Below are 12,269 nucleotides of genomic sequence, written 5' to 3' on the forward strand. Positions count from 1 at the left end.
TCTCTTAAAATAAATTAAATTATGCAATCAATTTAATCATTTTTTTAAATATAAAACTACAAACTTGAAGATTCTATGCTTGTTTTTATTAGTTTTGATAGATGTTTTTTAACCAAATATTTTGGTGTGGAAACTAAATTTAGTTCTTTAATTTAAAAAACTAAATTATTATTTTACAAATTTAAAAGCCTAAATTGACATAGTTTTAAAATTTCAATGGTTAACATGTTGATTTTTTCTTTAAAAGTTACAACAATGATACATACATCTCAAATTTTCACACTCATTTTATCTCTATTTTTCTTTTCCGGTCATCAATTTACTATTGAATTGAGCAATTTTATGGAATGTAATAATAAACTCTCATTTGAACCAAAATAATAATAATAATAATAATAATAATATAATAATAATAACAATAATAAAGAAAAAAAAAAACTCTTCCCACTTAATATTTCCTTTTTCAATGGATTTAGCATTTTTTGGTAAGCAAAAATATTACTTTTTAAGAAAAGAATCGATTATTTCCTCAAAAAACATTTTATTATAATGAGTTGAATGGAGGGTGTATTAAGAGGAGTTTTTTGTTATTTAGCATTTCATGATAATAAATTTGAATCTTTTGAAGCATATTACACTTTTAAAAAAATTACTATGGACAAGTGCTTGCTATACATTTAATACCTTAATAAACTACTTACACTTCAGTTTGTAGTTGCCTATAAAAAATACCAATGGAGAACATCCTCTTACTTTCTTCCTAATGTGCAGGGATTGGGCTATAATGACCAACAAATAGGAAAGACAGGTCAACTGTTTGAGTTCAATTATTTTAATAGACAATTGACAACATAAATTTACATGATCTATGTAACTACAATCGGTATCATGTTGGGATATCTAGCTTCAAATACATGGTAGGTTCTTGAGGCAAAATTGATATTTTCATCTATAAACATTGCTTGGTATTCTTTAGCAACTACAAACCATCTTCATCAGCAAGGGATGTAAATGAAAATGGGAAGAACTTGTAACCATCCCCCTCATAAAATTTGTTCTGGAACTCAACCCAGTGAAGTCTCAAAGCATGTAAGAAAGCACTTAGACTTTCCATTACTAGTAAGACACCAACAGTTGCACATATAAAAACAATAACACCAACAATGAGAACAATGGTGTTGTTATACCTGCATCAATCACACAAAATACATGATTTTTAATACAATTATATAAAGTACCTGCCACTTACATAATTACAAGCACTTACCCCCAAGCAAGTAGTAGAACTTTGTCATAGAAAACGCTTGACAACTCTGAATGAGCTAGGCTAAAAAAGACCAAAAACCAAAGAAAAACATAACTTTAAGACACATCCATAATATTGTATCAAAAAGTGATATAAAAAACTTTTTACCTGAGGGCCCATAAGCGAAGGTATGAAGCCGTATTAGACACAGCTCCAAGCACAAATTCTATTGTATGTATAAGTTGGTGGACAAAAACCTCGCTAAATTCAAACTCCTCATGGTTATGATGAATACCATGTGACTTTGATTCTAGAGGATCATCCCCGCTATAGAGCAAAGAGTAAGATTGACCCCGATGTCTCTGAGGAAACAGGGTAATAAAATTTAGAATGGTGTTTAATAAGAACTAATAAAAACAAACATAAAATAATTGTTTAGAGTATACTTCTTCATGTTGTTTCTTCAGGAGAAATGGCTTTGGTATTAACATCCATGGTACAGCAATGAGTGCCAAAAGTAGTAATGTAATCTAACATCAATAAAGAGTATATAGTTTAGATGTGTCATCTATTGAGTATCACTAAACTTTTGTGTTTTCAAATTAAATTTGAAATTTCTTACTTGAAGAAACTGTTGGCCAACAAAGAGCTGGTTTTCACCCAAATCATCAGTTGGACTTAGAAACATGTATATCATCACATGATACAAGTCAGCTTGTGATCCACAGCACCATTTTACAATTATGAGAAGTGAAAGGTATCCAAATAGGCTGTTCAAGAATATCATTTGGGGAACAAACTGGTACCTGAAGAAACATAGGTAAATCAAATAAGAAGATGAAAAACATAACCAAATTCAACTAAAGTTACATGTGGTGTTACCAAGTATTTATGCTGTTTTCAAAATATTTCGCATTATAGTAACTCAGGACGATTCCAAGGTTCATCTGGGATACTCCCAATAGAATTGACATCTTCATTTTTAAAGAGTTGAGAAATGGGAGTTCGCTCCGAGTACCATGCCATTTAGGATCCACACCAAATGGGTAAGTGTCACGCATTTTTATCAAACCTATTGTAGTTGCATCCCTGTAAAAGTAAAAATAAATGACACACATATATAATATGGCCAATTATCATAAGAAAACATTAATATGTTGAATAAATTGAGTTATAATCACCTGCATGAAGGATCACGACATCCATAGGCAGTTGGTCCAAATAATTCAAATGGAATGGAGAAAAATTCATTATATATCAATCCAGTGTAGATTGAGAAGAGTGCCATCATCATAATAATATATCTTCCACCGAAAACCATTTCTAATATGTCTCCAAGTTTCTACAATTAACAACTTAAAATAAAACTAATGTTGACACAATAAACAAGAAAACATTCAGAGTGAATATAAAATACTATGGGTTAAGTACCTGACAAGAAAACTTTTTCTCGTTGATTATGAAATACAAAGTCGCTAGTAATAAGCATATGCCATGACCCCAATCACCAAACATTACAGCAAAAAGGAATGGAAATGTGATGATTGTGTATACACCGGGATTTGCTTCCTGGTACTTGGCAATTCTATGAAGTTTCGACAATTTATTTTTTTTAGCTTCAGACTTACAAACCTTACATCAACATGCAACAATGAAACTTGTGGTAATAGAATATAAAATTCAGTGATACTGCTAACTAGTTTACTTGTACGAGGAAAAAGAGTGCAACAACAGTTTTATACCCTTCATGTATGGGGGCACAATACAAACATCTTAAAAAGGCTAAAACGTTAGGCTTTTTATGACATGATAATTGTATTTTATAATACTTTAACAATATAAGAGTAAAAAAATATATGTACTATAGCATAAAAAATAGAATGGTCATGTATTACTACTACTATACATTATATAGCATGCAAAACATTATCTTGCATATGGACATATATAACATGAAAAAATGGAAGTATCATATAAACATGCTAAATACTATGTAACTTACCCATAGGCATCTACAATTTCTTGAAATGAAGAAGTAAACTTATTTGTGCAAAAATAAGTGGGTGGTAATTCCTTTGTCTGTAAAACCTGAAATATTGACTCAACTTGAGAGTTACAGTCCATAGTTGCCCGCAATAATACTTTTTGAATCTGTATGTTGAATTCAAATTAGTTAGTTAGCCAATATAAATTATAATCCATATAGATTTAAACACATCTTATACAAAATTCAATTCACAATTGAAGGACAAACCTGATTTGTTGCAAAAACAGGACACCAACCTTCTGCAAGGAGACATTTCTTTGTCACATTAATGCTTAGCATATTTAGAGTGTGATAAATGGATTTTTCCTTCTTTAACTATTGATTCAAATTTAAGAAACAAAATGTCAGTTTAGAGTAAAGATTAATTGCACAAACTTAGAAGCAAAACTAAAAAAGAGAAATATATATATCATATAAAGTACGCATGTGGTTTAGCAATAAGTTAAAAATACTAAATCAAAACTGTCAAACAAACCAGAAGGTTCCACTGCTCAAATTGATATCCAATTGTCTGCAACAAAGTGCTCCGGTGAAGCAAACCTGCATCAATAGTTGCCTTTAATTCTCCAAGTCTTCCTGATACCTAGCAATTTCATAATTAAAAATATGCAGTTGTTATTATCATTGTTAGTATCGTGTATACGGAAAAAAATCCTTGAGATGCAACAATCTAAAGCATTTAATTAACATCAATTGAAAAATAAGCGCAAACCCAAAATAACATTTTGTATACCTCTGTCAACATCTGAAATTGTTTACCCAAGTCATCTGAAAAAGGATAACGATTTGCTCCAAAAGCATCGCAAATTTTGAGAATTTTACTTTTAACTCTCTCTCCAGAATAAAATATAACAAATACATTTTTGTGAACCTGTAAAAAGGTAAGTTAAACAGATTCAGAAAGTATTGGTGACTGATAAGAACAGAAAAGTAAATATTCAGATTCAAATGAATTATTATAAATAAAAATATTTCAAAGCAAAATATTCACTTATTTCCTAAATTATATAGTTATTCAATGGCAAATGATAAAAGGGGAAGTGCAATGGCCTAGTGTAAATGTAAATTTGAATTTCTGCAATAGTAAAAATAGTTAAAGATTTCAATTTTGGAATTTAGAATAACTAACCTTTTCTCCTGACAAAGGATCTAAAATAGGATGTTCAACCACAGTCTGTTTCAGATATACATTTCCCCTTGTAGCACGAAATAAAACTCTTTCAAAAGGAATTGATTTTTCCCTTGAAACAAGACCACTTATATACCCTAGTTTAATTTGTTTTACTGGATATGATGTTGTCTCCTACAAATCATAAAGTTGTTAAGAACCCTCAACATGAAACATGGAACAAAATTGATGAACATAACCTACAAAGTTGCATTTTATACTTGTTCCATTAATAATGGGCTGTCAATAGACCCTTCAACAATTGGTTGCACTTGAAGCTCTCTTTGGCGAGCTACAGCATTATTTTGTGCTGAAGGGAAAAACTCTCCAACCTGAAATGATAAAACAAAAAATGCATACAAATTTTAATACAATTTCTTTTGCAAGACTACAGCCCATTAGAGGAGAAAAACAAGCTATACAATTAGATACATCACACAAACCTAAGGCCAACAATGCGACAAAAAATCATAATATAAGACCCCTTGAATAAATTACACTTTCAATTAAGGTCAACAAATGGTGAACTTTAATAACTATACCTTCTCTAGAACAAGTTTATACTCAATAAGCTCATTGTAAGTATGTTGCAACTTCTCATTATTTGCATTCATCTCAAGTAGCTCAGCTTCAAGTTCTGCTAGTTTAACCTAACCATGAAGTAAACTTTTGTTACATGTTACTACATTCTTTGCCACAAGAATTTACGATAAAAAAATCAAAGTAATAACAACCTCCAAGTATTCCAGATCAAGACCATCATCTCTTGTTGACCGTGTTGAAGGTGATATACCTGCCTTCATCATTTGTTCCTTAAATAACCGTAATGTACGAGCCATTTCTCCACATCTTTTAACCTAAATGGTATGTTTTTCAATTCAATCTAGTAAATCAATTAATTATGTAAATCATAACATATTAGAATATGCTAGTACCAATTTGATCATGATCTTAATATAGCTTAGTGAAATTTCCAAATGGAAATTAAAAAAGAAGCGTGAAATTATTCTTTAGTTCAGTCAAAAAACACAATCAATTTCCATTGAAGAGTTTCAACCTCTTGAAAATTCAACATAAACGCAACTACGCAGAAAGAAATGTGATAGGCACCTGAGAAGCATAAGTTCGTTGGAATGGACTTTTGTCTTCATTAAGCTACATAATCAAATTAAACGTGATTTATCAATGTATGTTACGAATAACATTAAAACAAATGAAGAATATCACAATATAATTGAAAATGTGATAGCCTGAAATATAAAGTTTAAGGCGTAACCGCAACCACGGTTGGTATTTAAAACTATGGTAAGGAGATATACATCTTTGAATTGAAAGAGAGCGAGATCACCAATGTAAGAGATGGATCGATGAGCTGATTCAATTGGAATGATCAATTGAACAAGTTGCATAGGCTCTGAACGTAGCAGATCCATTGTGGGAAAACAATAACGTTCATTTCCCATCTTGATTTTCAAAATGCACAAGCACGAAATGAATGAATTAGTGATGAATGCATCATGTCAATAGATGAATGCGTGCTTAATTATAGAAGAAAAAAAAAAAGAGTTTAATTACGATCACTACATGTAGATCAAATATTGCCTTTACTTCCATCTCGCGGTACAAAATGCTTCTTTTCCGAATAATACTCATGCACACATTTATAAATAATTTAATAATATTTTTAAATTCATATTTAATAATAACAATAAAAATTAGAGGGTTGTGTTATGTTTATTATAATTGTAATATTATTAATTTCAAAAGGGATTTGTTAGTATAATGATTTCAAGATAAGTATAATGTAATTTTTTATTCATAAACAGGAAATAAATCGACATAATTATACTTTAAACTATAATTTTTTTTATTTGCATGTGAATTTTGAAGCTAACTCTTGGGCATATCTTATATGCTGCCCTTATTCCATTATTCATAATATTACATGATGAAGTTAGGGAGCAATTTTTACCATTGTACTAAACAGATATCTATAATCTCTAAGGAGAAATTGTGATAAAGTGGATCATATTCTCTCACTTCCTAGTTCCTACGTTGCACGATTTTATTACAAGAAAACTTGCAACATGTGTTTATACACACACTAGTGTAATAACATTTATTTTGTATGGATAAGGTTGAATTACACATGTTTTTTAAAAATATTTGTCATTTTATATAAGAATTTTTTTTCTAAAAAAATTTGTTTGCAAAATATACACCAAAAATTAAATAGTTCATTTATTTAAAGTTAATATACAGTGGATTGCAAATTGCAATAGTTTTCGGTTGCTTATTACTATTGTCCTTGTTAACTAATTGGTTGAATACACCCTTAATATATTTCAAAACAAAAAATATAGAGAAAACATAATACAAAAATTACACTTGGAGTTCTCAATTAAATTAAAGACATCAGAAAAGATTCTTCGGGCCAGGGACATTCTATTATAGTATAGGAGTGTTTATGGTATAAAAACTGTATAGAATTGAATTACATTAATCGTTAAGTTCAATTTTTGAAAATCATTTTCGAATCAAATTTAATGCAGTTCTTAATCGGTTTGAATCTATTTTATAAATATAAATCAATTTAATATTTTGAATAAGGTTTAAGTTAAAATCAATTTCGAACAAGTTTTTTGGAAAAATGAATTTTAATAAAAAAATTTAATTTTTTTCGAGAAAAAGGTTTTTGATTTTTTTTAAAGAAAAATAGATATAAATGTTTTCTTGATAAAAAAAAATTCAAGATAAAAAATTTTGATAATTTTTTATAAATAAATTTTAATTAACTGATTTATTTTAAATATGTGATGCAATTCATCAACTATTTATAATTAATTAAGTTCTTTTTATACAATATAATTTAATTTATCATTATAATTCAATTAACCATATATTTTGCGTACCCATGCATCCTACTATTGTTGGCTTACCACAATATTATTAAATTTTGGCTCTGTTAATCCAAAAAGACAATCTCTATTAGGTATAGAGAATAACAACAAAAAGAACAATATATGATAAGAATATTTAAAAATTTATATTACAATTACAATAAATATATATTATGATCGTGCAATATACTAATAACCCCTTTATATATGTAAAAGTATATATATACTAAGATATGTCAAAAAGATAAATACGTTGTATTTCAGCAACAAAAAAAAAATTATATTTCAAATTAGAAAAATGAAAAATATAATTTCATAACCTGGGTTCATTGTATTTATTTTCCTAAAAAATTGGGACATCTATTTTTTATAAATATATTTTACTTTTCCAATTAATCAAGATAAGTAATATACAATTTTTGTATCGTAAAGAGGAAAAACATTGACAAAATTATACTTTAAATTTTTGTATTCTATATATTTGTTTCAAAAATTGATAAAAAGTGATAGATATATTTTGAGAGAGGTGAGTTAATTATAGTAATATTTAACATGTTTTCTGAGAAAAAACAAAATTAATAAAATTTATACAAACATAATACTATTTATTTTGTATGAATAATTGTTGAAAATAAAAAAAAAATACATTATTTGAAAAAAAAACATGTGATTAAACGGTAATTAACATCATATAATCACCTATAAAAAATATTTTTTACGTTTTAAAAATTAATATATTTAATTTAAAATTTAAATTAAATTAATATATTTAATTTAAAATTTAAATTAAATATATATTTTTAATTTAATTTTTGTTTATATTTCACGTCAACTTCAATAAATTTGATGTTTTTTAATATTTTCAAATATTAAATATGACAATATGCCTAAACTTTTTACTTTCCAAAATTCTTGTTCTTTGTCACATAAAAAAATGGAAAAGTTGTGTTAATGTTACTCAACAATTGAATCTTTCAGTCACCCACATTTATTTATCGAGATGGCATCGCTTGCTTTCTTAAAGTTAAACATTACATTCAATTTCTTTACAACATCAGCACACTTATATTTATACATTTTAAATTTTTCAACACACATTTAATACTTTATTTTTTGTATCCCTTTCTTTCTATTATATTATTAATATTATCGCATTTATAACATTAACTTTTCTATCTGTTCCTGTTTCAAAATGTATATTGGGTAGATGGTGTGTGAAAAAGAAAATTTCCTTTCTAAAACTAGCTTTTTTCCTTGTTTTCTTTTCTCTTTCTTTCTATTCTCTCGATACATGTGGCAAACAGAAGTGACTAGACTTTGGGCTACAATTATAGATTCAACTCTTTTTCTATTGCTTGTCTGCATATGTCCTCCAAAAAGTATTATGAATTAAAATCCAGTCAACTTCTACCTTCGGTTCATATGCCTTTAAAAATACAGCTGCCATTGGCTACAAAGTTTGGGGCGGAAACACATCAAAGTTTTTTACAATGATTTCAATAAAAACATTTCAAAAACAAGAAGAGTGTTAACTTGAATTGCTACCACATGGGTCATTTGGAGTTTAAGGAGCCAAGTTATTTTCAATGCAGGTGTTGCAAATTTGAGTTCTACCTTTACAACATCAAACTCTTCTCACGGATATGGTTTATCAGTAAATGTTGCAAGAACACTAATCTTATTTTTCGTAATTCACATATTTAACCCTTTGATGTATTTACAAAGTTGTTAATTGACATTTTTGTAAAGTATTTGGAGTACTTCTTATATTTCCTTTAATGTCATTTACCATAAAAATAAAAAATAAAATATATATATATATATAATGATCATGAATTTTGATCGTATTGCAGAAGAATAAAAATAAAATTTTAATTTAATACATTTTTTTTTCAATAAGCAAAATTCCTTGATACTAGCTAGCTATGAAAGAAGGTATGTAAGTTATTGAGCATTAATATAATTATAGTTTTAGTTTTTTTTCTTTTATTTAGTTGGGAATTGTTGTGCTCCTATTTATGTTTGTTTTTATCTCTCTTGTTATTTGTTTATCACTCACGCTTGTTTCTTCTTTTGTAATTGATTTGCCGGTTAAAAAAAAACATTAATTCAATTTTATTTTGAAACCAAATTTCTAACTATAAACAAGATGAAAGATAAAATTGAGAAGGGATATATGAAAATTGAAAATAGAGGTTATAACTAATATAGAAAGGATTAATTTATATATATAATAAATAATTTTTACAGCATCAATTAAATTATTAAACATATTTAATTTTTAACAAAATTATTCTAAAATTATCGCTACGATTAATTGCGATAAAGTCACAATATAAAACTTTTTCCAATAATGATCCATATTAACTAACCACATAAACAAATACTAATACAAAACAAAAGCATGGAAGAAAGAGAAAGAGATATGGTATGTCTCAATCAGTTGAAGGTTGTGTAGCACATGTAATGGGCCAGTTATTACAAATCAAGGGAAATTTTCGGTAGAGTTTCTGAATCTTCCTTATGCACTAAAAGAAGCAATCTATGAAAGTATTATTAGCCCTATCATATGGTATGTACCTTAACCTATATAATTGAGGACAGTACATATACTTATAGATACTACATATATGCACATACTTTTAGAAGCATTAAACATTACTATGAACCAAAGAAAACTACTTTTCCAACTCAAGCATATGGAAGTGACATCCGCGGATCATGGATGTCTATTCCAATGGCTAAATTTTGTTGTTTTTTCAGAGAAGTAGTTGGTGTAAATGCTAGTTGCAATTCTCCATTTATACGTAATATATAATTATATGCAGAAGTTAGATCAAAAGAGAAGTAAAAAGGTATAGAAACTGAGTTGAGTCATATCTATTGGTTTTATCCGTTGAGTGTATACTTAGAAACATGGTGATGGAGTTTCAAAATAAAAAACTAAAATTTCTTTGAAAATACAAAATTCCATTTTTTTGAAAATTGTGGATAAGTTATCTTCAATTGGACATATATATTTTACTAGTTCTAGAAAGTAATTTAATAGTTTGGTTAGAGACATTAAAAGAATTACATGCAAAAGGTTTAGAGTTCAATTCTTAGGTCTAAGTTGTAGCAGATTTTTTATTAAAAAAAATATCTAACATTAGTAATTAAATAATTATTAATTTTATTAGAGAATAGAATTGATCTCGTGAATTGTAGGCATACTATCTTATATGTAGTTCATTTTAATTTTTACCAACAATTTTTCAAATACATGTTAGGTAGTCTCACCTTGAGAAAATTATACTAATTAACACCCATATTTTGTTGAAGATGTCTAGTTTTTATCCTACACATTAATTCTTCCAAACCTAGCCATAGTTCATATAACCACTAACCAGCTGAAAGCTTACTCAACATTAAACCGGAAAAAGAACATTACTAAAATAACATCAAATCTAAAATGACATCAAATCAGCCAACAAAACAAAACTTAAACAATGCATGATCATGATAATGCATATATAGTTGCATACATATCCACACACTGGCTGTGGCAAGGAAAACGTAAAAAACAAGCATGAAAAATCTGAATTGACATTTGGTAACACAAAAAACATACATACTTGTCCCCTCATTAATTCATTGTCATAAATCATAATAACTTATTATACAGCTTTTCCTTCTAGCTACATCAGCTTAATTATGTTAAGATGGATGTACCTTAGAACAACCATAATCATATTCATGATTGAAATACATATAGTTAGGGATATTGATCTTAGGGGTGGAAAAATTGTGTACTACGAGGCATGAAAGGAGCATTTAGTGGAGCGGAGTAAATTGAAGGGTCGAATGGGTTACCGGTAGTTGCAATTGGAGCTGTTAAGAAATGAAGTTGGTGGCGAGGTTCACTGGAAGAACCATGATGATCAATAGGTGCAGTAGTACTTGAAGGAGGGCCTTGATCATATAGAATTCCTTTGAATACATGTCCTCCTATGTTCACAGCCGTTTGATATGCGCATTGTTCATCTGGACCGTCCAATGACCTCACTCTCACACACCTAAACACTACTGATGAGCTCACCTCTGCTGGAAATTGTCCCACCTCCAACCCTAAGTAATTATCATCCATCAACAAAATATATATTCTAAATAAACCTATATATGCATGAACCTCGTTAATTTTGTATACCATTATCTATATGAATCAACCCTAAGTAATGATCATCAACTAAAATAATATTCATTATATTGAAAAATATTATTATTTATTCGTGAAATTAAGCTAGCTAGATATATTGATAAGCCTGAATTTCAATAAATTAATAAAAAGAAAAATAGCATTATCTAAAGTCTAAACCAATAATTTCATGAATTCGTCAGTTTTACTTAAAAACAGTGATGGAATATGGAAAAGAAGAAAGTGAGAGACATAAAAAACAATAACAAATTATGATGGGTGATATGGATCCTAGCTAGTGGGATTCCATTTTTCACATTCAAATTAATGATATGGACTGGTTATAAGGTATAGTCATTCATATACAAAAAAAAAAGTTATTATTGTTTTTTGTAAGTATTGAAAAATGAAATAATATCCTAATCCTATATATGTATGCATATTTTGTGTGTGAATGTTATAGTAGGAGTAGTGGTATATAGAGATGAGATGAATAATAAATAACCTGTGGCAGGGATAGGTGGAGGAAGGGATGGAATTAGAGAAGGTGCAGCATGATTATCTCTATGTCGTTTAGGATTGTCTCCATCTCCACGAAATTGTTGCAACGCAGAGAGATGATGTTGTCGTTCACGACGTTTAGCTGCAGGAACCCAAGTGCTCTTGACATGTGTTTGACACTGAAACCCTCGACTCTTACAACAAGTCCTACATCTTAGATGTATACACTCTTT

At 28.5% G+C, this 12,269-nt stretch overlaps 2 protein-coding genes across 2 annotated transcripts in view; both read right to left on the reverse strand.

The window, feature by feature from the left end:
• Positions 1–632: 632 nt before the first annotated feature.
• LOC101514593 (V-type proton ATPase subunit a2-like) lies at positions 633–6,083 on the reverse strand. Its single transcript, XM_073368400.1, has 18 exons — positions 5,781–6,083; positions 5,572–5,616; positions 5,196–5,318; positions 5,004–5,111; positions 4,683–4,793; positions 4,423–4,596; positions 4,027–4,164; positions 3,769–3,876; positions 3,501–3,608; positions 3,249–3,397; positions 2,678–2,831; positions 2,428–2,588; positions 2,129–2,335; positions 1,869–2,052; positions 1,693–1,776; positions 1,415–1,608; positions 1,268–1,327; positions 633–1,187 (listed from the first exon to the last, which is right to left on the reverse strand). Exons 1-18 carry the CDS (start codon positions 5,922–5,924, stop codon positions 980–982), a joined length of 2,460 nt encoding a protein of 819 aa, XP_073224501.1. The 5' UTR covers positions 5,925–6,083; the 3' UTR covers positions 633–979.
• Positions 6,084–10,937: 4,854 nt separating this feature from the next.
• LOC101510059 (protein EXPRESSION OF TERPENOIDS 1-like) overlaps positions 10,938–12,269 on the reverse strand; it is a 1,617-nt gene continuing 285 nt past the window's right edge. The window contains exons 2-3 of the mRNA XM_073368867.1: positions 12,041–12,265; positions 10,938–11,468 (exon numbers count right to left, since the gene is read on the reverse strand). Coding sequence (XP_073224968.1) covers positions 11,131–11,468; positions 12,041–12,265 — 563 coding nt within the window. The 3' untranslated portion in view covers positions 10,938–11,130. The remainder of the gene's footprint in view (positions 11,469–12,040; positions 12,266–12,269) is intronic.

This window comes from Cicer arietinum, chromosome 5, assembly GCF_000331145.2.
Source record: "Cicer arietinum cultivar CDC Frontier isolate Library 1 chromosome 5, Cicar.CDCFrontier_v2.0, whole genome shotgun sequence".
NCBI lineage: Eukaryota > Viridiplantae > Streptophyta > Magnoliopsida > Fabales > Fabaceae > Cicer > Cicer arietinum.